This window comes from Galeopterus variegatus, unplaced genomic scaffold (genome assembly GCF_000696425.1).
Source record: "Galeopterus variegatus unplaced genomic scaffold, G_variegatus-3.0.2 Scaffold236, whole genome shotgun sequence".
In the NCBI taxonomy this organism is placed as follows: domain Eukaryota; kingdom Metazoa; phylum Chordata; class Mammalia; order Dermoptera; family Cynocephalidae; genus Galeopterus; species Galeopterus variegatus.
Window position 1 is genome coordinate 139,496 of NW_007726347.1, and position 22,272 is coordinate 161,767.

General features: G+C 42.4%; 1 protein-coding gene across 1 annotated transcript in view; it reads left to right on the forward strand.

The window, feature by feature from the left end:
* SSH2 (slingshot protein phosphatase 2) overlaps positions 1-21,117 on the forward strand; it is a 111,986-nt gene extending 90,869 nt beyond the window's left edge. Inside the window, exons 11-13 of the mRNA XM_008566337.1 lie at positions 3,964-4,164; positions 13,123-13,957; positions 16,128-21,117. Coding sequence (XP_008564559.1) covers positions 3,964-4,164; positions 13,123-13,957; positions 16,128-18,209 — 3,118 coding nt within the window. The 3' untranslated portion in view covers positions 18,210-21,117. The remainder of the gene's footprint in view (positions 1-3,963; positions 4,165-13,122; positions 13,958-16,127) is intronic.
* Positions 21,118-22,272: the final 1,155 nt, after the last annotated feature.

Below are 22,272 nucleotides of genomic sequence, written 5' to 3' on the forward strand. Positions count from 1 at the left end.
GCGGGAACCGGTCTGTATGTGGGATCCGAACCCTTGGCGGGAGCGCCGCCGCACTTCCCAAGCGGCGCACTATAGCAGTGCGCCACCAGGCCAGCCCAGAAACTTTCTGTTTTTAAAGTCATCCTTCTAGCATGATTCTGCAACTCTCTGAAGGAACTTCATGGTCAGGAAATTCTTACTCTTAGTTACCCTAAATCCTCATATTCTAGCTTTCAGCCTATTCCTTTAGTCTCTAGCCAGCACCTGAAAGAGTGTTTATATTCTTGAAACCTAGTAATAATACCATTCGTGACATGCTTACTATGTGCCAGGTACTTACATATATTTGCTTGTGTAATATTTTCTAAAACCCAGAGAAGCAGATATTGTCATCTTCCTGTACAAATGAGGATAGACTGTAGAGATGAGATTCAGGGGGTGTGTTAGTCTGTTTATGTTGCTTATAATAAAATACCTGAAACTGGGTGATTTATAAAGAAAAATGAAATTTATTGCTTATCATTTCTTAGGCTGGGAAGTCCAAAATCCAGGGAACACAGCTGGTGAGGGTCTTGGTGGTGGCAACAGTGACCCAGTGGTCTCACATTGCAAGATGGTGGAAGCAGAGAGAGCAAGAGAGAGAAAGAGACATACTCTCTTCTTTTAAAGCCCTCAGAACCACACCCCTGACCACCATTTTTAATCCATTCACTACAGCATGATGCTACAATCCAATCATCTCTTCAAGGCTCCACCTTTCAGTTACCATAATAGGATTTCCCATCCTCTTAAAAGTCACAGTGGGAGCTAAGTTTCTAATACATAAAACTTGGGGGATACAGTTCAAGCTTCAGTGACTTTTGGAGGGACTTAATTCAATCTACTACAGGGGTATAACATAACAGGTGGTGAAGCTAGGACTTGAACCAAAATCATGTCATATTTCAGAGTGCATCAAGTACACAGGAATAGTCTATTGACATAAAGAAAGGGGACTAGAAAAGACTAGGCAAATTGTCAGGGTCCTAGCCAAAGAGCCTAGAGTTCAAGGTGAGTCCCCAGTCCCAATGAAAAGAAAGGCTGTTTTCAGCTGGGATTAGGGAGAGACACAGGAGGCACCCAGGGCACAAGTGGAGGCACTCACTTTCAGGCTCTTGTAAGCATAGGTCAGCAATTGAGAGTCAGCACCTCCTTTAATCCTGCACCCTTGGTACCTCCTGTTTCTCACCCTAACCAGGACCCCAATTCCTAAGTGATGCCAGGTTCAATCTGGACAACCCTGTATGGGGGTGGAAGGGTGCTGCTGAACCTGAAGGGTGGAATTAGTTTAAGTGAGAACTGACTTTATATCCTTTATTACATGAGTTAGAAGCCATTCACCCAAAAAGCCCAGTTGAAAATATGCCAGAGATGTTTTCATAGGAGTGGATTTCATAATTGTATTTATTTTACTTAGGGTTGTCCAAGTTTAAGCTCCTTCCATGCCTACAAGCACAGACCTGAAATTTGATGCATTAACGTTGTCAGGGCTTGATGGGGAAATATAAAGCACATGTCTGAATTTCCATCTGAGTCATTGTTTGTTGGCTTCCTAACTGTAGTCTAAACGAAAAGCTTATAGTGTTGTAAGCAAGACAGATATTTCCTAGTCATTTGGGATAGTCTAAGCACACAGACACCCACACCAATCTTAGGACACCAGAATTTTGCACCTAATTGACAGGTAGGAGGTTAATCTTACCTTCCCTTTGATACTGTTTCAATTATTCCAGACCATTTTCTGCATTCCTGTAGCTTATCTGGGTCACTCATTTTGGCACTTAACCTCATACCTCTTTGTATTGATTGTTAAGTCTTTCATGTGTCTGTGTCTCCAGAAGCAGGGTTATAAGCTTTGGGAAGGAAGCCTGTCTACCATAATACAGCGAGTGAGTGAGTGAATAAAAAGATTTTCCCGGGGCCGGCCCGGTGGCGCACTGCTACAGTGCGCCACTTGGGAGCGCGGCGGCGCTCCCGCCGAGGGTTCGGATCCCACATACAGACCGGTTCCCGCTCACTGGCTGAGCGAGGGGTGGGCGCAGCACCGAGGGTTGCTATCCCGTTGCCGGTCCCGGTCCGGTACGGGCGCGACACTGAGGGTTGCGGTCCGTTGCCAGACACAAAAAAAGGGAAAAAAAAAAAAAGATTTTCCCCTATTATGGTGATATGTACATTTATTGATTTATTAGAATAGCCACTTGGGAAGGTCCTAGAGCCCATGTACTCTAGTGATAAGAGTAATAGTTCTTTTTTCCAGATTTTAAAATGTTGTTCCTACTTAAGCAGCTAACAAATCTAATCAGCAGATCCATAAGTTTCTTCCCACATTTAACAAATATTTGAAGGCTTACTGTGTGCCAGACACTATTAGCAGAATTAGCATAACCACATAATGTTCATATCCAAGGTTCATATCCATGTTCTGGCATGTTAAGACTGAGAGATTTTGTTTGTTTATATTTGCTTTATGGTAGCTTTATATTTTAGTCTGTTTTGCATTGCTATAACAGAATTACCTGAGACTGGGTAATTTATAAAGAACAGAGATTTATTTGGCTTATGATTCTGGGACAACTGCATCTGGCACTGGCCTCAGGCTGCTTCTAGTCATGGCGGAAAGTGGCAGGCAGCCAGCGGGTACAAGCAGATCACATGGTGAGAGAGGAAGCAAGAGAGAGGAAGGAGGTGCCAGGGTCTTTTAAACAACAAGCTCTCGTGGGAACTAATAGAGCAAGAACTCACTCATTAATACTCCCTCCCCCAGGGAGAGCCTTAATCCACTCATGAGGGATCCGCCCCCATGACTCAATCAGTTTCCAACACTGCCACATTGGGGATCAAATTTCCACATGAGTTTTGGAGGGCACATCACATCCAAACTCCATCTTTTGTTTTTTCTTTCTTCCACCCCATTAAAAACAAACAAAAAACCAAGTAGTTCTCATTCATTCCACCCTCATCACTGAGTTGTTTGGTGCATTACATGCTCCCATCTAACTCTCTGGGTTGTATAGCCAAGTCCCTAGACAGGACACAGGTTGTGATATTGTACAAAATAATATCCAGGACCACACCTGAGTAGGGAGGAGAGTTGATTTCATTTGGTTTGTGCTTTCTTCGAGAGACAAAACTCATACTGGAACTTAAACCAGAAACCACTCAAACATTTGAATAAATTAGGTGAATTACTGCCACACCTGTAATTCAGGAGAGTGCCAGCCATGAAACATGCCCCTGCAGCTGTGAGGGAGCTGGCCTCCACCACACACACAATGGACTACAGTCTCTAAATTCAAAAAGTTCCCTCTACAATAACATGACCAACTGTGATTGCACTTACCATATTAAATTTTAATTGTCTGTTTCTCCACTGAATCCTACCCTCCAGGGTAAAAGTTATGTGTTACTTATCTTTACATCTCAGCACCTTGCACATTGTCCTATACATGGAAAATGCTTAGTAAAGGGCCGGCCCGGTGGCGCACTGAATAAGTGCGCCGCTTGGGAAGCGCGGCGGCGCTCCCGTCCGAGGGTTCGGATCCCACATACAGACCGGTTCCCGCTCACTGGCTGAGCGAGGCGCAGGAGCAGCACTGAGGGTTGTGATCCCGTTGCCGGTCCCCGGTCCGGTACGGGGGCAACACTGAGGGTTGCGATCCGTTGCCGGACATGGAAAAAGACAAAAAAAAAAAAAAAAGAAAATGCTTAGTAAAATTTTGCTGAATTAATTAAAGAGGCTTAATATTAACATTGAATATTGTTTAAGAGTATGCTAGAGCTGCCTACTCTACCCACATATTTGATTATAAATGTACATGAGTGTACCAAGTTGGGGGGATTGCACAGCAAGAAAATGGAAGAGTAAGACAGAAGACTTGGAAAAATCTAGAACTCAGCTTTTAAAATTTGTTTTACTCTATTCTTTACCTTAATCCCTCAAACTAGGAAACATGGATCTAAATGCCTTGTGCATTGCAAGATGGGGGTGAGTCGCTCAGCCTCCACTGTGATTGCCTATGCAATGAAGGAATATGGCTGGAATCTGGACCGAGCCTATGACTACGTGAAGGAAAGACGAACAGTGACCAAACCCAACCCCAGTTTTATGAGACAACTGGAAGAGTACCAGGGGATCTTGCTGGCTAGGTGAGTCCTTAAGTGACTTTCTCAGATTCTTCCTTCTTTAGGCTCCCTAAGGCAAGGTGAAATATCCTTCTCTGCAGCTAGTTCTCAGCATAATTTGGATGTGATACTTTTTGAAAATAGACTTCTTTCTTTATCAATCCAGTTTTCGAAAAGTAAATACTAGCATTTAAAATTAGCATGGAAGGGGCCGAGCCTGTGGCGCACTGGGGAGAGTGTGGCGCTGGCCACGGGTTCGGATCCTATATAGGGATGACTGGTGTGCTCACAGCGCTCACTGGCTGAGCGTGGTGCGGCCGGTCTCAAAAAGGACAAGAAAAAAAAAAAATAGCATGGAAGATTAGGCATTTAATCTTTCAGTTGGTATAATTAACTAAAAGAAGGAAATACTTTTCCCTTATTTATGCTAGGAGTAGCTGAAATTCTTGGAAATTTTTTGGCCCATTCTTTTTTTAAAAAAAAAAAATGTACCTGCTGCTACTTTGGGTATTTTTTTTCCTTCAGTGCTTGGTTTCAGTGACCACTCCCTATTAATTTTGGTCATGTGACAAATCAGCAGAATTGGGATGTATATAACCCATTTGTGAGGTATTTAGGTACTTCCCAGAAATGCTTTCTTGTTTACTTTTTTAAAAAATCTTTTAATCCAATTTTTTGTATATACTTTGTATATACAAAATAAAATTAAAATGCAGAAAATTACAGAGGGAAAAAATGATTTATAAGGTCAATACAGGTAACATTTGACATTATTGTACCTATTTCTCTAGGTTTTGCTCTATCACATATTTTTTTATTAGCATATTCATTATTAAAAATCATGCTTATTCTTTAAGCCCCTTATCTAATCTCTCCTCTTCTCTCTCCCTCCTCTAATAATCATAGGTTTGTTTTCTCCATCTGATAGATTAACTGTTCTTCTGTTAATTTGTTGCCTAGAGGATCTTTCCAGTACTGAGACAAGTGTGATCAAGTCTTCCCCTATTATTGTAAAGCAAATGCTTCTTCTATTACTCTGGAGTGTGCTTTGTGGAGAAAGAGGACCTCTTCTTTTTATTTTTTTTTTTTTTGGACTCTGCTGGTGCCTTTCCTTGTGTCAATGCAGTTGAGAGTCTGGTATGCTATTTGCATAGTGGCTATGACTGCTGCTGCTATAGAGACTAGTCGCTTTTGTGACAGCCATGGCAATTGTGGTGGTTATGGGGGACTACCCCACGTAGAAATGATGTTTTTGGTTTGCTTTTTACCTGGTTAAGACTGGGTTTGCCTTCTCCCGGCTGCATGCATCAGGACCCCGGCAGTGTCCTGGGGTGGCTTACTTGCAGCTGGGTTTGGCTTCGCTCGGCTCCATGCCTCAGGACTCCCCCTAGCACTTATTTTGATGGAAATATTTTTGCAAAAACTGTTCTACAGCCTATCTCTCCAGTCAGTACTAGGTTTTGAATGTCTTCCTGTATCCAGATGTTTTTAATAATAATTTAGTAATTGGTTATAAAAACTAATATTTAATTTTACTACACAACTACCCCTTTGGTGGTAAAGCTGCATTCAGCTTTTCTTGGGAACAAACATCAAATATTGAACTATCTAAGTATTAGTCTACTAAGATGCCACATGCTGAAATTTTACAGATTGCTAGATTTTGCTTTGTTTTTCCCATTAGGCATGTTCTAGGTGGTTTTGTTAGGGTGAAGGCACAGCTATCTAGAAGCAGCTGGGGCTGGTGCCATGGTTTGAGTCCAGCAAGTCTCATGACTTGGTCTTGACTCTTGAATCTGGGCTGTGTTTCCCTTGAGCAAAATGTTAAATAGCCTTCCAGCCTATCAAAGCAAAGAGACCACCCTCCCACCCCTGAAGTATTGTGAAAATGTGGCCACAGCAGAGCATTATGGTTTCCACTAAAATACCCCTCCCATTTACTCAGCATTTGGCATGATTTCATCTGAGCTCTTCTCTTAGGAGTCTAGGAGGATACTCAAGCCTTCTCTGTTTAAAAGAATTTATAGGTCTTTGGGGCCAGATTTGATAACATTTTTAGATTAGATCAGAAGTTAGGACACAGCAGTTCTTTTTGGCACAAGAAAGAGCCATCTGAGGGTTTGATGAGACATGAATATTGTATATTCCCAGACACACATATGACGGATGTTAGGCAGTGTCCTCACGTGACCCATTGAGAGGAAGGATACTATGTGTCCTGCCAATTTTAGTATTTATTCTGGAATCCCAAGCTACTGCAATCTGTTGGGTTGGGTTTTTTTAAGCATACGTCGTTTTTCTTAGATGTTAAAGGAATTACAGAAAAATCTTAGATGAGGATAAGAAGGGCAGCATAAACCCAGAAATCCCATAACCCCTTCCTCTTCCCTTTCTCTTTCTTTTTCCATTCCATCCTGACTTGCTGGGCTTGATTCATAGAGGGAGGGACAAGCCCTGGGGAGAGAAAACCACATAATTTGAGTCAGTAGATCTGATCTGGTTTTCATTCCTGTTTCAGCCCTTTGCTTCAACTCCTTGCTTCAACCTTGAGAAGTTAGTTAACATTTCTGATCCTTACCTGACCCTATCTATAAAATGAAAACCAAGAGATCTGCCTCATAGGGTTATTGTGAATAAAATTAAAATATGTATTAAATATTCATTATGTATTGTTGAGGGTTATTCAGATGTGATTCTCATCATCTCCTTCCTCCAAGGCTACCCAGAACACACACATGTATGTGTACCATTTATTTCCTCCTGCTTGACATCAACCACTGCCTCCCACCACCCACAGACACACTAACTCCATTAGAAACTGGAATGGGAAGTGTTCCTGGAATTTACTATATTGTGGTGTTTCCTAGATTTTAAGTGCTAGAATCTAGTACTAGGGCTATTACTTATGCTGTTTTGGGCTGCAAGGAATAGAATACCTCCATCAATTAGGGTCTAAACAAGACACAGCACACTCGACTAGGGTTATTTGAAGAGGGCTTTATAAAGCGACTATTTGCAAAGGTGTGGCATTGTAGTGGAATCAAGGGACTTATATCAGCAGAGTGGTAGCGTCTATGCCTAAAGAGGGAGGAAGCAGTTACTAGAACCTGGAAGGAGACTCCCGTAGAGAAAGGTACCTTTGGCTGGGTGGGTTGGAGGGGGAGGAATTTTTTTAAATGGCATCTTCAGAGACAAGCAATAAACCAGTCACAGGGACACAGTTAGCCTGAGGTGACCCTGTCGGGAGGGAGCTAAGGGGTATATTATTATAATATTCTATGTTAAGGGATATATTAATGAGTATATTTATAAACCCTGCCCTCACTCTTCTCCCTCCAGTCTCCTTCCGGGGCTTCCCATTAGCCAAACCCTGTGGAAGTCAGAAGACAAGACAAGAGGGCCTGTGATGTGGTCCATAGATCAGCCTCCAGGGCAGAGAGCAGGGTGGAGAAGCTGAAGAGTGGACCTGCAGGGGTAAATAGAAGCTATCTTGCCCAACACCCAGCTACAAGTAGTTTTAAACATTGGACCATTCATCATCTCCTATAATGATAAGCACAATAGTAGTCTCTGTAATGGTTCAGTGGTGATGTAATCAGAGATTCTGGTGCTCTCTGTCTTTCTGCTCTACCTTCCTTAGTAGGCTTGGTCCTTGAGGTTGTCTCCTCCTGATTGCCAGACGTCTGTCATTTCTAGGCATCTACATGTAAATAGCACAGCATCTTCAGCACACAGCTGAAGAAAACGGTATTTAAATTAGGGAGGAGGACCTTTCCCAGAAGTTCCCCATAGACTTTCCCTCAGGACCCATATGCCTAAAACCAATCAATGGCCAAGGAAATAGAATTTCCAGGACTGGCTAAAACATATTCACTTTTATCCTCTGGACCTAGGGAAGTGCCACATTATCTAAATTCATGGGACAGTGAATACCCAAACCAAATCAGGCCTCTGACAGTAAGAAAAATGGCTGTGTGTTACAGCCATTAGGATCTGCAGTCTATGATGTGTTGTCAGGAAACCCTGGCATTTGTAGTATAACTGTCAAGTGAATGAGGCCCATCAGACTCTTGCCCAGCCCGAAAGTGCTGCTGTAGGATCTACCTGCTTAGAAGTGCAAAGAAAGAGAATTGCAGACTCCTGTGACTGCCTGAAGCTCTATGAAGCCTTGAGTTTAAGTAACCAGGAGAGGAAACTCCTTAGAAAAGCTCTACTCATTCTGTTTGCAAAGAAATTCCATTTCCTGTCCAGGTGTTTGGATCTGGTATTTCATATCTTCTTCCCAGGAGGCATTCGATGGTTTTCTCAAAGAGGCAGAGCCCTGATCCTAGCATTCTCTAGGTCCGTGGTTATCCAGGGTTGTACTAGATGCTTAACTTGAGGTGTTAGCTCTCTACTTGAGGGTATTAAGTTAGTGCTTTGACCTCTTAGTAGCAGAGAAGTTTACCAAAGTGACATCAGTTTCCTGTACTGATTTATGAATTAGTTACGGTCTTAATTAGAGTGTGTGGGTGTGGGTCAAGCAGTGACAGCCCCTCTGAAATACAAGGGATGTTTTTCATCTTTCAATATATCATTAGGAGCCCGGAGAAGGCTAATATTTAATATTCCCCTTTAGACCTAAAAAGGAAGGTATCATAAAGCTATTGATACTATTCATATATGATTTTATTTTTACTGTTTTTATAATTGAGGGATGGGAACAAGACAGGAAGGAGGGAGGGTGTGAGTATGTGCACGCACATGTGTGTGTGTGTGTGAAAACTCTCCATTAAACTGCCAGCAGCCCTGTTTGTTATTCTGCACTCTGGTCATGCGGGTATCTGGCAGATTTATGTTCCATTAGACAGGTTCAGATTTCAGGCAGACAGTTTGCAAGCTGGACCATGTGGTGTCTGTGGTATTTGGTTCCAGTGTATACAGGGCAAGGAAGAAAAACTGGGTGGTGACCAGAGAGAGTTTGTGCCGCACGTCTTCAGAAATATCAGTTTTGGGGCCGAGCCCGTGGTGCACTCGGGAGAGTGCGGGGCTGGGAGCGAAGCGGCGCTCCCACCGCGGGTTCAGATCCTATATAGGGATGACCACCGGTGCGCTCACTGGCTGAGCACGGTGTTGCCGGTCTCAAAAAGGACAAAAAAAAAAGAAATATCAGTTTTGATTCTTCATTTGAATGCCCTTGTCACAGGTCCAGGGGAAGCAGGATTGTCTTTTACCATGGCTTTGCTGGTGGAGACATTGACGTGTAGTTAGCTGGTACACAGTGGTCAGGCAGCCAGCAGCAGGAAACCTGAGAATGAAAGGACATGGATTCCTGGTCAGGTGACAGCCAAGTGCAATTGAAGTTTAAAAGGGTTTTCTTAATAGCTTTTCAGTTAAATAATCTTAAAGCATCTAGGACCATGCACAACACATAGAAAATTCTCAATTAATGCTTTTTCTCTCCTTTCTGTAGGCTGCCTAGTACCCTAAAAAAGTCACCATAAACAGTCTGATTTTACTGTAACTGGTACTCTATTTTTAGCAGTATTTTTCTCCATATAAATTTCTCAGAGTTGATGCTTTACCAAATGTATAACAAAAGAAAGTAAATGAAGGCAAAAGAATGGGGTGCCTTATGTATATTGTCATTTAAATTTCCTTCTTGTTCATTTAACTAAGTGAAAAGCCAAATTCTTACCCACAATGGCCTAGTCATCTCATGTGTGTCTGTGTGTTTATTATGAATACAAATTCAGGTCAGAGGCCACTCAAGAGGGAAAAGGATCTGAGACTTGATTGCATCATCCAGGCCACAGACCAACTCTGAAGTTCTTTTTTGGCAACTTGTTTACTTGCTGCCTGCCTGGGATAGGTGGAGGAAGTCAGTATGTATTTAAAAGTTAACAGTTTAATATAATATATATAATCTAAAATCTTACTTCTATCCCTACCAGTGATGGAGCATTAGAATGAGCTGGCTTAGGACAAAACTTCATTGGAAAACAGTTTAGTGTTACCAGATAAAATTGATAACACACACATACCTATAGCGCACCTTTTCCACTCCTATATATAACACCTTTGAGAAACTTAGGTGTGTACCAGCCACAAGAATGTCCATGACAGTGTTGTTTATAATAGCCAAAACTGTTAAGCAACAGAATGGATAGATTGCAGCATATTTTTACTCTATGAATTACATTTGCCCATGATGATGAATCTTAAAAACATAATGTTAGGCAAAAAATCAGTTGCAGAGGAATACATGTAGTGTGACTTCACTTATATAAAGTACAAAACATGCAAAACTAAGCAGCATATTGTTAAGAACAAAACATGGTGACACTATAAAGAAAGAAAATAAATGATAAGCACAAAATTCAGGATAGAGGTTACCCCTGAGGGGGAAGAGGAGGGAGGGGATCAGAAAGGGGCACAGAGAGTAGCAGAGCTTCTGAGATAATGGTGATGAATATCATCACTGTATCAGAGAGCTGCCCACTCTCCCTCAAGACCTTATTGCAAGAATGAAAAAGGCAGCAGTATAGACTTTTCGTTGGCTTAGGATTTTTCTTTCTCCTTTACAAGTAGTTGTCAGTTTAATTCCAGAGCCCAGACCCAATATTTTCCGATGATTATCTACCTCAGGAAGAGAAGGAAGTTCCTGCTGGGCAGCACAGCTGTGATGTCAGCTACTTCCTCTGAAACATGTACTCTGTGTGCCTATTAGCATAACTTCAGTCTCATTCCCTCCTGAGACTGATTAGTGATTTGCAGGAAGTTTTAAAAAAGACTTTGAAGGATTCTTGGGATCATGAAAAATTCTCATTTGCCTGTTGACTGAAAAGATAAGCTGTTTTTTCATATTATAGAAGAGTGAAAACAGCTACCCACTGAGATGTCTTCCCAGTTATTTGCATCACAGGTTTTATCCTATCATGGTGGGTAAGAGGAGTTAATGCAGTTTTGAACCTCTTCATGATAGGTGAGTGATAGAAATTGAAGAACACAATCATATTTAGGTCAGGAAACAAGTGTGTCTGGATATAAAAGAAAAAACTAAAAGGAAGCACATTGGCCACAGTAGGTCATAATGTATAGTTTAGGCCCCACCTGTCCGAGCAGTCAGCTTGCCCCTCCCCACAGCCACTCACTTGTTTGAGATGTGTGATGTTGTCTCCTCCTAGGGGCGGCTAGAGTTCATGCAACTGGGAAAGCATAAAGACCCCCCCCACACACCCGCCTTACACCCAGCTAATTGATTGCATCTTGTCTTCATAAACAGATTGACCTCCCTACCCAGGAAAGCACCCCTCTTCTTTGCAGGCCTGAGTCAGAGAAAGCCCCACCCAAGCAGCCGGCAAGGGTTGCTAAGAGCAGGTGCAGAGCTGAGAACAGGGTGTCACATTAGTGCAGGCGTATGACTCAGCAGAGCCTGGGTGTGGCCCTGAGCCTGGGGCAAGTTGTTTTGGGCTGAGTTTCCCATTCCACCCTGCAGTTCGGTAACTCTTCATCAGCTTGTAAGTCATAGAGATGGCACCCCCCAAGCACCACACTTAGTGACCTGTTTCCTGAGCAAATGATCCTGACCAACACAAGACCTTTCTCTTTTTGGCTGGGGCTTTGGGAACTGTGCTTCCTTGTTAGTGTGGTTTGAAATGAAATCTTATCCCCACCTCACACCTTCTCTCCATAAAGTAAACCAAAGGATGGATGTTTGTGTATGGTCTACCTAAAGCCCACCTGCTTTTTCAGGTGTCATCTTAACTTGATGGTTTTATCTAAAGATCCTTCTGGAAAGGGCCTGTCCTTTATGCTCATCCACTTCATTCTGTTACTGAGTTTCCATCCAATTTTACTAGCCCCATCTTTGCTTTCTAATTCCAGAATGAGTACCATCCTCCTTACACCCCCACAACAGTCATTAATCCTACATTAGCTCTTCATCTCAATTATGAGGACTAGGTAATGGGCTCCAATACAGTATTTCCCTTTGTATTACTTATATGTTATTTTGATTTTAGATTTTTTTTTCTGGTTATAATTGTTAAACATGCTCATTTTTAAAATTTTCAAAAATTATAGAAATAGAAAATAAAGGTAGTAAAGGCCATCCCCAGAAGTATTTCCACCTTCCTTAAAGAATTGATGTGGGGGTTGCCTGTGGCTCACTCGGGAGAGTGCGTGCTTAAAGAATTGATGTTCCTCCATATTTTTTCCTATACTTAAGCTAATGTGGAAACCATCCATTCCAAATGTGTTCAACATGCTTTTTCATTTAATAGTATACCTTAGACATCATTTATCTAAAATATCTGACAGTCTTTAACAGCCTCATAGCATATAGTTGTATGGACTGTAATTTATTTATTTAATTTTTTTTTTAATTTTTTATTTTTTTTAAGATGAGCGGCAAGGGGATCTTAACCCTTGACTTGGTGTTGTCAGCACCACACTCTCCCAAATGAACCACGGGCCAGCCCTGGACTGTAATTTAAATAATCCTTTTTTTTTTTTCGGTGTATAATTTTTTAGTATCACAAGCAGTGTTATAGTAAACATCCTTGTACATGTATCTTTGTATTTTTCCAAGAAAAAATCTTAAAAGAAGAATTGCTGGTTAAAGGGTTAAATTTGGAGAGGTATTGCCAGATTTTACTCTTAAAAGTGCTACAATTCACTCCTACCAACAGTGTATGAGAGGGCTTGTTTGGCCATACCATCATCAACACTAGCCGTTACCAACCATTTTAGTGCCTGACCATATGCTAAGTAAAAAATCAGGTCTCATATTCATTTGTTGTCGTTCTTGTTGTTGTTGTTGATTTGCTTTTTGTTTTTTGCTATTAAGTTGAGCATCTTTCCAAATGTTTATTGCCTAGTTCCATAGAGCAGTAACAAAGCATTTTGCAGGTTAATATTTAAGTTTCCTGGGAAGGGTGTATGTTGATTGTTTTCATAAACCAGAGTAAGGCAAAAGTTTCCTGTATATGTCCTCCACAGCAAACAGCGGCATAACAAACTCTGGAGATCTCATTCAGATAGCGACCTATCAGACCACCATGAACCCATCTGCAAACCTGGGCTAGAACTCAACAAGAAGGAGATCACCACCTCAGCAGACCAGATTGCTGAGGTGAAGACCATGGAGAGTCACCCACCCATACCTCCCATTTTCATGGAACATGTGGTCCCACAAGATGCAAATCAGAAAGGTCTCTGTACCAAAGAAAGAATGATCTGCTTGGAGTTTACTTCTAGGGAATTTCATGCCGGACAGATTGAGGATGAATTAAACTTAAATGACATCAATGGATGCTCGTCAGGGTGTTGTCTGAATGAATCAAAATTCCCTCTTGACAACTGCCATGCATCCAAAGTCTTAATCCAACCTGGACAAGCCCCAGAAATGGCCAGCAAGTTCCCAGACTTAACAGTGGAAGATTTGGAGACAGATGCACTAAAAGCAGACATGAACGTTCACTTACTGCCCATGGAAGAATTGACATCTCGACTAAAAGACCTCCCCATGTCCCCTGATCCTGAGTCACCAAGCCCCCAACCCAGTTGCCAGGCTGAAATTTCAGATTTCAGTACAGATCGCATTGATTTTTTTAGTGCCCTAGAGAAGTTTGTAGAACTGTCCCAAGAAACCCGGTCCCGATCTTTTTCCCACTCAAGGATGGAGGAAGTGAGTGGAGGAAGGAATGAGAGCTGTCGACTGTCAGTGATAGAAGTAGTCCCTTCCAAAGTGACAGCTGATGACCAGAGAAGCAGCTCTTTGAGTAATACTCCCCATGCATCTGAAGAATCTTCAATGGATGAGGAACAGTCAAAGGTAAAAACTATCTTTATAGTTGTCCACCTAATGAAGTTCTCTTAAAAGACAAAATATTTGGAATTCTGTTGTGTTCACTTTATTTTTGATGTTGCTAAAGATTTAGGAAGGCACTATGAGAGGAGAGTCTGGCCCAGATTTTCCTTGAAAACTTAGGGTTTAAATATTTTTAAAATCTGTTTCCTTTTGAAGAGTTTATCTTTCTAGGTTTTTGGTGTCATTGGAAGGACTTCTGAAAGGGTATGATAGAGGAAGGGATTAGCCAAAAGTCCTGGCTGAACAAGGAGAGGTCGCCCCTCTGGACTCTGCAATTAAGATCAAATCTTACCAATACTGAAGTGCCAGGGATTCTGATGCTGCCTGAGTGAAACATGTGCCTCTTTGAGAAGATGGATTTGTTTGGGAAATTCTTTTTGTCTCAGAACATTCAAAGACTAGGCATGTATAAATAGTTGTTAGAGTAGCAACTGATTCCATGCTGAGCTCTTGCTATTAATAATGTTTCTGAATTCTTCATTTCTGACCCTGTGGTACTCAAGAATCAAGGTTTGGTTTGGGGAAGTGAATTTGAGAGCAGACAGAATCCTAAGATTCTTCTTAGTGGCACATGAGCTCTTACAAGCCATCTCAGATCAGGGAAAAAATTATGTCATCATTTCTAAGACTCATTTATTCTCATTTTGACAATTCAGAAATTGGGATGCATCTTATAAACAATGGTATCTTAGATCAATAAAATAGTTGGGAAATAAATGGTGACAGATTTACTCTACATACCAACCTTCACTTAATGAGTTTAGTTGAGCTGACTAGATTCTTGACATCTCCTGATGTCTGTCTACTTCTGTTTACCACCTTGTCCATTAATCATCTTTTCTCTGTCTCTTTAACTACCCCAGGGCAATTCTTGCCTCTGCTTCTGTCTTCTCCCCTCCCAAAAGGCTATGGCTCTGTTTCATTTCTACTGGAAAGTCAGAATGCTTGAGCTCTCCTATGGATCAATGGATGTAGCAGCATGAACAGAAATAGCCTTTCTGCAAAGTCCCTGATCATATGAGCATTCCCTCCATGGCCCATGCACACACCGGGTCTGCTATGGCTTTTCTCCCAGTCTTGGCAAGTTCACCTCTGCCTGATGTCCTGGCAGATTTCTCCCAAAGCATGACTGACCTTGTTAGTTTGTACTAACTCTGACTGTCTTTTAAAGGAAAAAGGCCAGAACAATTCATAGGGAAATATTGTACTTTGAAGGCTTATAAAAACAGTAAAAAAGTAGATTGATAGTCATAAAGATACTACTCTAAGAGGTGTCCAAAGACCATTTCCAAATATTGAAATTCTTATTTTTTTACAGTAGGACCTGCTTTTGCATTGGCCAATTTTCCTCGGCCTTGTTCTAAAGCCATCTCAGAATTTGTAACTGGTAGACTAGTAAAATGTCAGTGTCATGGTTTCTAAGTTTGCTGAGGCACATGGCTAGATGAGCCAAGTAAACCTTTCCCAGAAGGAGCCGTGTGAAATTTAGAAAGTACAGTCAGATACAGAGTGCATTCTCCTTGCCCTTATGTGCTGGGATGCTGCTGCTAGGAGAAGCAGTGGAAGGGTGTGGATGAAAGCTAGCAAAACAGAGAGAATAGAGTGGTGAGTCCCCAGATCAGACATCAGAAGATAGCCTTATCCATCTTGCCCTGTCTGACACTGGGCATATCTAAGGTGGCCACTAGCCCCTGAATGGAACCCTCCTCCTTGAATAGATTAGGATCAAACTGGAAGTGGATAGGCCAGAGGGGAAAGGTTTCATTTACCCTCATAGGGCCTGAATCCTGGAGGCTCATGGTCTTAGGAAAATATGGATTATAGGAGCCTCCAAAGCTATTTGCTACTCATTTGGGAGTAAGGTATTAGATTGGAATCCTGCTTGGATAAACAGAACAGAAAGTTTAGTAGACAGCAACACAGCTTATAAAGAATTTTGTACCTGTGGCCTTGATGAATCCCAGTTTTTTCTTGTAGTCTGACAAAACACATGGGCAGAGTATGGTTCTGGGCATGCCATCATTTATGTTCTCATGGCCAGATAAGTTCTCCTGAGTCAGAGGATTAATAAGCAGAAAATCTGGCATTTTCAATTAGAATTCGCCATAATTATCTCACTACTTTCTCTTCTCAGGCAGTCTCAGAACTGGTCAGCCCAGAGACCTTCATGCAATCTCACTCAGAAAATGCAGTTTCAGTCAAAGAAATCATCACTGAAATTGAGTCCATCAGTCAAGGAGTTGGACAGATCCAACCTAAAGGAGACATCCTATCTAACCCATGCCATACACCAAAGAAGAACACCATCCATGAGCTGCCCCTTGAGAGGCCCCAGGCCCCAGAGAACAAACCTGGACCTCTGGAGCAGGACGAGGGTTTCTGCACAGCCCAGCCCAAACTAGCCAAACACTCAGGGAAGTGCGACTCAGAAGGCTGCCTAACCACGCACTCATCCACAGCAGACTGGGAAGAAGAGGAACCAGAGGGGGAACAAGAGCTCCATGGCCCAGGGATGCATCCGGGTGCCAAGTGGTGCCCTGGATCTGTGAGGCGAGCCACCTTGGAGTTTGAAGAGCGCTTACGGCAGGAACAAGAGCATCATGGTGCTGCCCCTGCATGTACCTCATTGTCCACTCGAAAGAATTCCAAAAATGATTCTTCTGTAGCAGACCTAGCACCAAAAGGGAAAAGTGAAGAAGCTAACCCAGAACATTCATTTGTCCCTAAGGAACCAGAGATGAACAAGGGCAGTGGGAAATGCAGTGGGTCCGAGGTTGGCCCACTATCCCATTCTGAGCAGAATGCCATTTTTCCAGCACCTGAGCTGCTGGAATTTCACCCCTTTCCAGCTCCTCAGGAGTGCCCAGGGTCAGATGTTAGAACAAAGCAGGAAGGGGTCCTGAAGGAACAGAGAACTGTGATTTCATACCAGGGGTCTGAAATACAGGCATTCCCTCTCCCCCTTCCCAAGAGGATAGAAATCATTGAGTATACCCACACAGTTACATCACTTGATCACACTGGGCTAGGGGGTAAAATAGCCACCAGCAAAAACAGTGGGGAGCAAGGACTGAGGAAAGTGAAAGTGGAGAAGTCGGTCACTGTGCTCTGTGCATTGGATGAAAATCTGAACAGGACTCTAGATCCCGACCAGGTTTCTCTGCACCCTCAAGTGCTACCTCTTCCTCATTCTTCCTCTGCTGAGCACAACAGGCCCACTGACCCAGCCTCCACACTGAGCAGCACTGAAGACAGCAGCAACAGCCCAGCTACAGCCCTGGAGACAATAGCGTCTTTTGTCGGTTGCACAACCCACACACCGTCTGCCAACTTGGATTACCTGCATCCCCAGACCATGGTTCACCTGAAAGGCTTCACAGAGCAAAGCAGCACCACAGATGAGCCCTCTGCAGAACAGCCTAGCTGGGAAGAAAGTCAGGAGGGCCCCCTCTGCAGTGGCAGTGAAGTGCCATACCAGGGCTCCCAGTTAAGTAGCAAAGACTTGAGTTTAATTGGCAATCTTGGTGAAAACATTGGGGAGTTAGAGGAAAAACTGGACCCATCATCTTTAGCCTGTCAACTCCCACATAGCGCTAGTGAAAATATAAAGGGTCTCAGCCACAGCCCCAGTGTGGTGAAGGAGTGCACTAACGAAATCGAGTCCCAAGTGATTTTTCAGGCAGAACTCACCAAACCATCCCAAATGAGGCGCTCAGCTTCTCTCGCCAAGTTATGTTACTTGGACCTCTGCAAAGACTGTTTACCAGAGAGGGAGCCTGTCTCCTCTGAGTCCCCTCATCTCAAACTGCTTCAGCCCTTTATCAGAACAGACTTGGGCATGCATACCATGGAGGCTCGGGAGCCCCTAGAAAACCCAGGTGCCTCCAAGAACCCAGAGCCCACCAAGTATTTTGTAGAGCAACTCAAAACTACAGAGTGTATCGTGCAAAGCAAGCCAGTGGAGAGGCCCCTTGTGCAGTATGCCAAAGAATTTGGTTACAGTCAGCAGTGTTTGCTCCCCAGGGCAGGACCTGAATTGACTAGTTCTGAAGGAGGCCTTCGTCTGCTACAGACCCAGGGACTGCTGTGTGCAAGCCCAGCTCTAGGGCTGGCTGTGGCACCCCGTCAGCAACATGGCAGAACTCACCCACTTAGGAGACTGAAAAAGGCAAATGATAAAAAACGGACAACCAACCCCTTCTATAATACCATGTGATTCTGAGCCTATACGTGTGACTTTCTCAAAGAAATGTTTGTAAAAGGGGCAGGTGTAATATGTAAGGAACATGCACTTTATTGGTTAATTTTATAATATTTTGGTCATTTTACTGTTTCTGGCGCATGCAGGGTTTGGATTTTTCTCTGTGTGTGTGTGTGTGTGTGTGTGTGTGTGTGTGTACTATGTAAGGAGAGAGAGAGATTGATTTGAACAGCAAGACCATTTTTCATTTTTTATTTTTAAAAAATTCAAACCTCAAAAAAAACTCATTTTCAAAGAACACCTTTATCAAAGGCAAATTGCTGTTTTTCAGTCAGCTACCACCTGCTCCTTATTTTGCCCTCTGAGAAAAGGCATGCAGATGGAGAGGGTGGAGATGAAGCTGGGAATTGAAATGCTCCCCCCTGGGGCCTTTGTGATGATGGTTTGGTTTCCAGACCTGAGGCATTGGATGGCCTGCAGGGTGACAGGTTGTCAGAGTGCTCTCGGCCTTTGTCTCCAGCCCCAGCCCTTTGGAGTTCCTGAAATAGGCAGGTTCTGCTCTGTTTTAAAAGGGGATCTTCCAGAATCCATTTCTGCTGGTATTCCAGAGTGTATTGTTACAGAAAGACATGATAATGGCTGGCTTTGTAAGTTTATCAAGCAAATAGTTTTCTCCCCAGGAAAATTTTTTGATATTAAATTAAAAGGGAAGCCCAAACGAAGTCCAAGACATCTTCTGTTTAGGGAAACATGTTAAGAGGAGGAGGACATAAGTTGGGGGTGGAAAACCTGCTGCTTAGTAATTTCTGGGTTGGTGGGCTCCACACAGGTGGTCACCCTGGCCCTTCCTGCCAGAAAATGTGCTCTGCAGCATCCTCTCAGCTAAAACACAATAGTGACAAATTTGAAAAACAGCAATCAAAAGTCAATGTGTTCTTGTAAAATGAATACATACATAGGGTTTTAACTCTTCCATTACTTGAATAATTCTGTGGGCCTTGAGTTTAATGGCCATATTTTTTTCCCATTTATTTTCCTCCCCCATATGTTTCCCCCATGCTGCCTTTTTTTTAATCCATTATATTTGAATTGTTAATTACATATGTATAACCTTCATTGAATGCAAAGTTTTCTTTTGTATATTATCACTGTTAACACTTGACATAATTTTTCTTTCCCTGGAAGTTTTGTCATTTCTCTAAAGTTTATACACAGTGTTTATGTACATAATGTCATTTTCTTACAGTGTTTTGTTGTTGATGTAGGGTCTTTTTGATTTATTCTTTTAAAGAAGGAATAGAGTTGCAACTGGAAAACACAAAGATAGCAGAAATAAAACTGATGGGTATTGACAGGAATCTGCACAATATATTGATGGTGATTTCAGTGTTTAAATGCAGACTTCTAATTGTCAGCTCCTGCCAAATTGTGCATTAGTAACTTCCTCCTCAGAGAAAGACTACTCTAAAGGCTCCCTTTAGGTCACAGTGTAACTGTAGGCTGATTTCTCTTTGAAACTGAAATCCCACAATGTTATCTGCCAGTAGCTGAACCACAGCCAGGGAAGGTGTATGAGTTGCCCGGAGTGGTAGCTCCTAATGGAAGCTAGAGGCCGCAGGAGAGTCTTCCACCACGGGCAAGTGCTCAGTGACTCCATGTAGGATGCTGTTGCTTTTTAACACAGGAGCACTTGCCATAAACAAGCCTCTTTCAGCTTCTTACAGAAAACAATTTAACCTGGAATGAAACACCTCTGCAGCTCATCAGTACTGATGAAGTTTGCAAATTTGCTTTCTGTTTGCTTTGGTTGATGTCCACATTGCTGAGGACTGATTGAGTACAGACTTGAGACTTAAGTTTTTGGTTCATCACAGCATTGAGAGGAAAAGACAGGTGCATGGACTGTCACAGTGATTTCAGAGGCCAAAGTTTGTTGGGGCAAGTAGTAGGGCAACACAAAGGATACAAAAAAGGTGGACTAGGGCCATCTTAGGGGCTCACAAGGAGCTGTGAATTCAGTCGCTGTACGGAAGTGACATCACTGCCAGGGGGCAGGTTGGACAGAAACCACCTGCTAAAAGTGTCTTTATGGTGTAGTGATTATGTGTACCTGTGCTGACCTTTAGTGGTTTCCTTAAATGTTCAAATGTTTCAAAAGCTACACAGCTTTGTGATTCTTGGATGGTTATGTGTTGTAAAGTGTTCTGTGTATCAGTGTAAGGAAGCTTGTGAGACAGGATTGTGAATTTCCAGGGCTCACCATCTAAACTGTCCTGTCTTGCTAAGGCAATTACACCACCAATATGATAGGGAAAGGACAGGAAATTATGGGGGCTGGGAGAGGAGGATTTGCATGGAGATTAAGAGAGTGGCATCCACTCAGGGTAACCTCTTTGAGATGTGACATCCTACACATTAGGAAGTACAAGCAGTATTGACAGTGTTGCACTGTTCCTTCTCCCCTGCCATTGTGTTTAATGCCCACTCTCGCTGCATTAAATAACAAAAATGGGGAGGAAACCCTCTAATGCTGTGAAAAAAAAAATTATTTTTTTAACAAGTGGAGGAAACAGTTGTGCTCTCCCTTTTTTTTAAATTACTTTTTTTATCGTTTAATTTACCTGCCTAAATTAACATGGTCTATATATGGTCTGTATTTCAACCATGCCAAGGGGTTTTGCCAGCCCTCTCAAACTCCCACAGTTGGGTGTTCTTGAGTTATTTACATGGCTGAGCAATGTCCAGGGAAGATACATAATGAGCTGTCAAGGACTTTTCACTTCTCTTCAAACTTTTTGATAATCTTGGGTGACCTGTTTCCCTTTTTTGTTCCTGGAAAATCCAGACCTGGAACACCGGGTTTGGTAGATGGACAGAGATGAGAAGGAAAAACCTTCACCTCTTGCCCAGTGCCTCACTTTATCTTTTTTTTTTTTTTTTTAAACCACCATAATCTGACTCTCAGTTACTCTGGAGAGAGAGAAAAGGTTTGTGTGTGTGCATTTGTCTGTGTATGCATAAAGAGTTAGGATTTTGGTGCATGGAGTAAAAGCCCCAGTAGCAGACAGATTTGAGCTGTAATCTGGATGGTTACCTGGCCAGTAGCAGAAAAACCCCAACCCTTTCTTGATTTTTGGAAACACTTAGGAGCAGTTTGTATTATAGTAGACATGTAGTACTGTAGAATGGTAATATTCATCTCTCCTCATTTTGGTTGCCTTTCAGATTCTAAATGTTTGGGATCATTCCTAGCATCTCAGCATATTAATCTAGCAGTTTCATGTTTCTCTTCCTTTATATTTCAACTGGTATTTCCTCTTTCTCATTTTGGGAGCTACCAAGAGCTCCAAGGGCAACCTGAGGATGACAGCCCAGGCTCTGAGTTCTCTCCTGCTCATGGGCCCCAGACAGATGCTGTTGGGTAGACCAGAAGCTTCTGAGACAGCAGCTCACAGAAATCTTCCTTCACCTGTTTCATCTGAGGATTTCAGTTCTGAAGTGATCTAGGCTTTTTTGGTAAAGATGTTTTTGTGGGAGTTGTTTCCTGGTTTTTTTCTTTTTCTTTTTTTTAGGAAAGCATCATGCAAAAAGTCATTTTTAAGGGCATTTTTAAATAAGGCCATTCTTTGGCTCTTTGGACAACTATTTGTGGATACTTTGTTTACATTGTGAGTATTAAAACGTGGATCATCTTTTGGCCACTCAGTCATCCAGGCACCCAGGCCCTGGTTATCCTGTGAGTCCTCTCGCAGAGTAATGCCGTAATGGTCAACCCTTGTGGATAAGTGGGTAAAACCTGGAGCTGACTTTCATCTGTGTCCTGCACTCCCATCCAATACTCTCTATGGAAACAGTCATTTCCTCAGTGATGGTGTGTCTTACAGTGATGGTTGTAATGGTGAATGGCTAGTGTCGTTAATTTTGTTTTGCTTTTTGATAATATACAAGATGAAATTTTAGCTGTTTCAGCACCAATCCAACTTAAAAGCATCTCGGACATTGTTTTTTCTTCTAAACTAAAAGATCAAGGCATGTATTAGACATAAACATATTTGCTGCCTCAACTAACCCAACACCC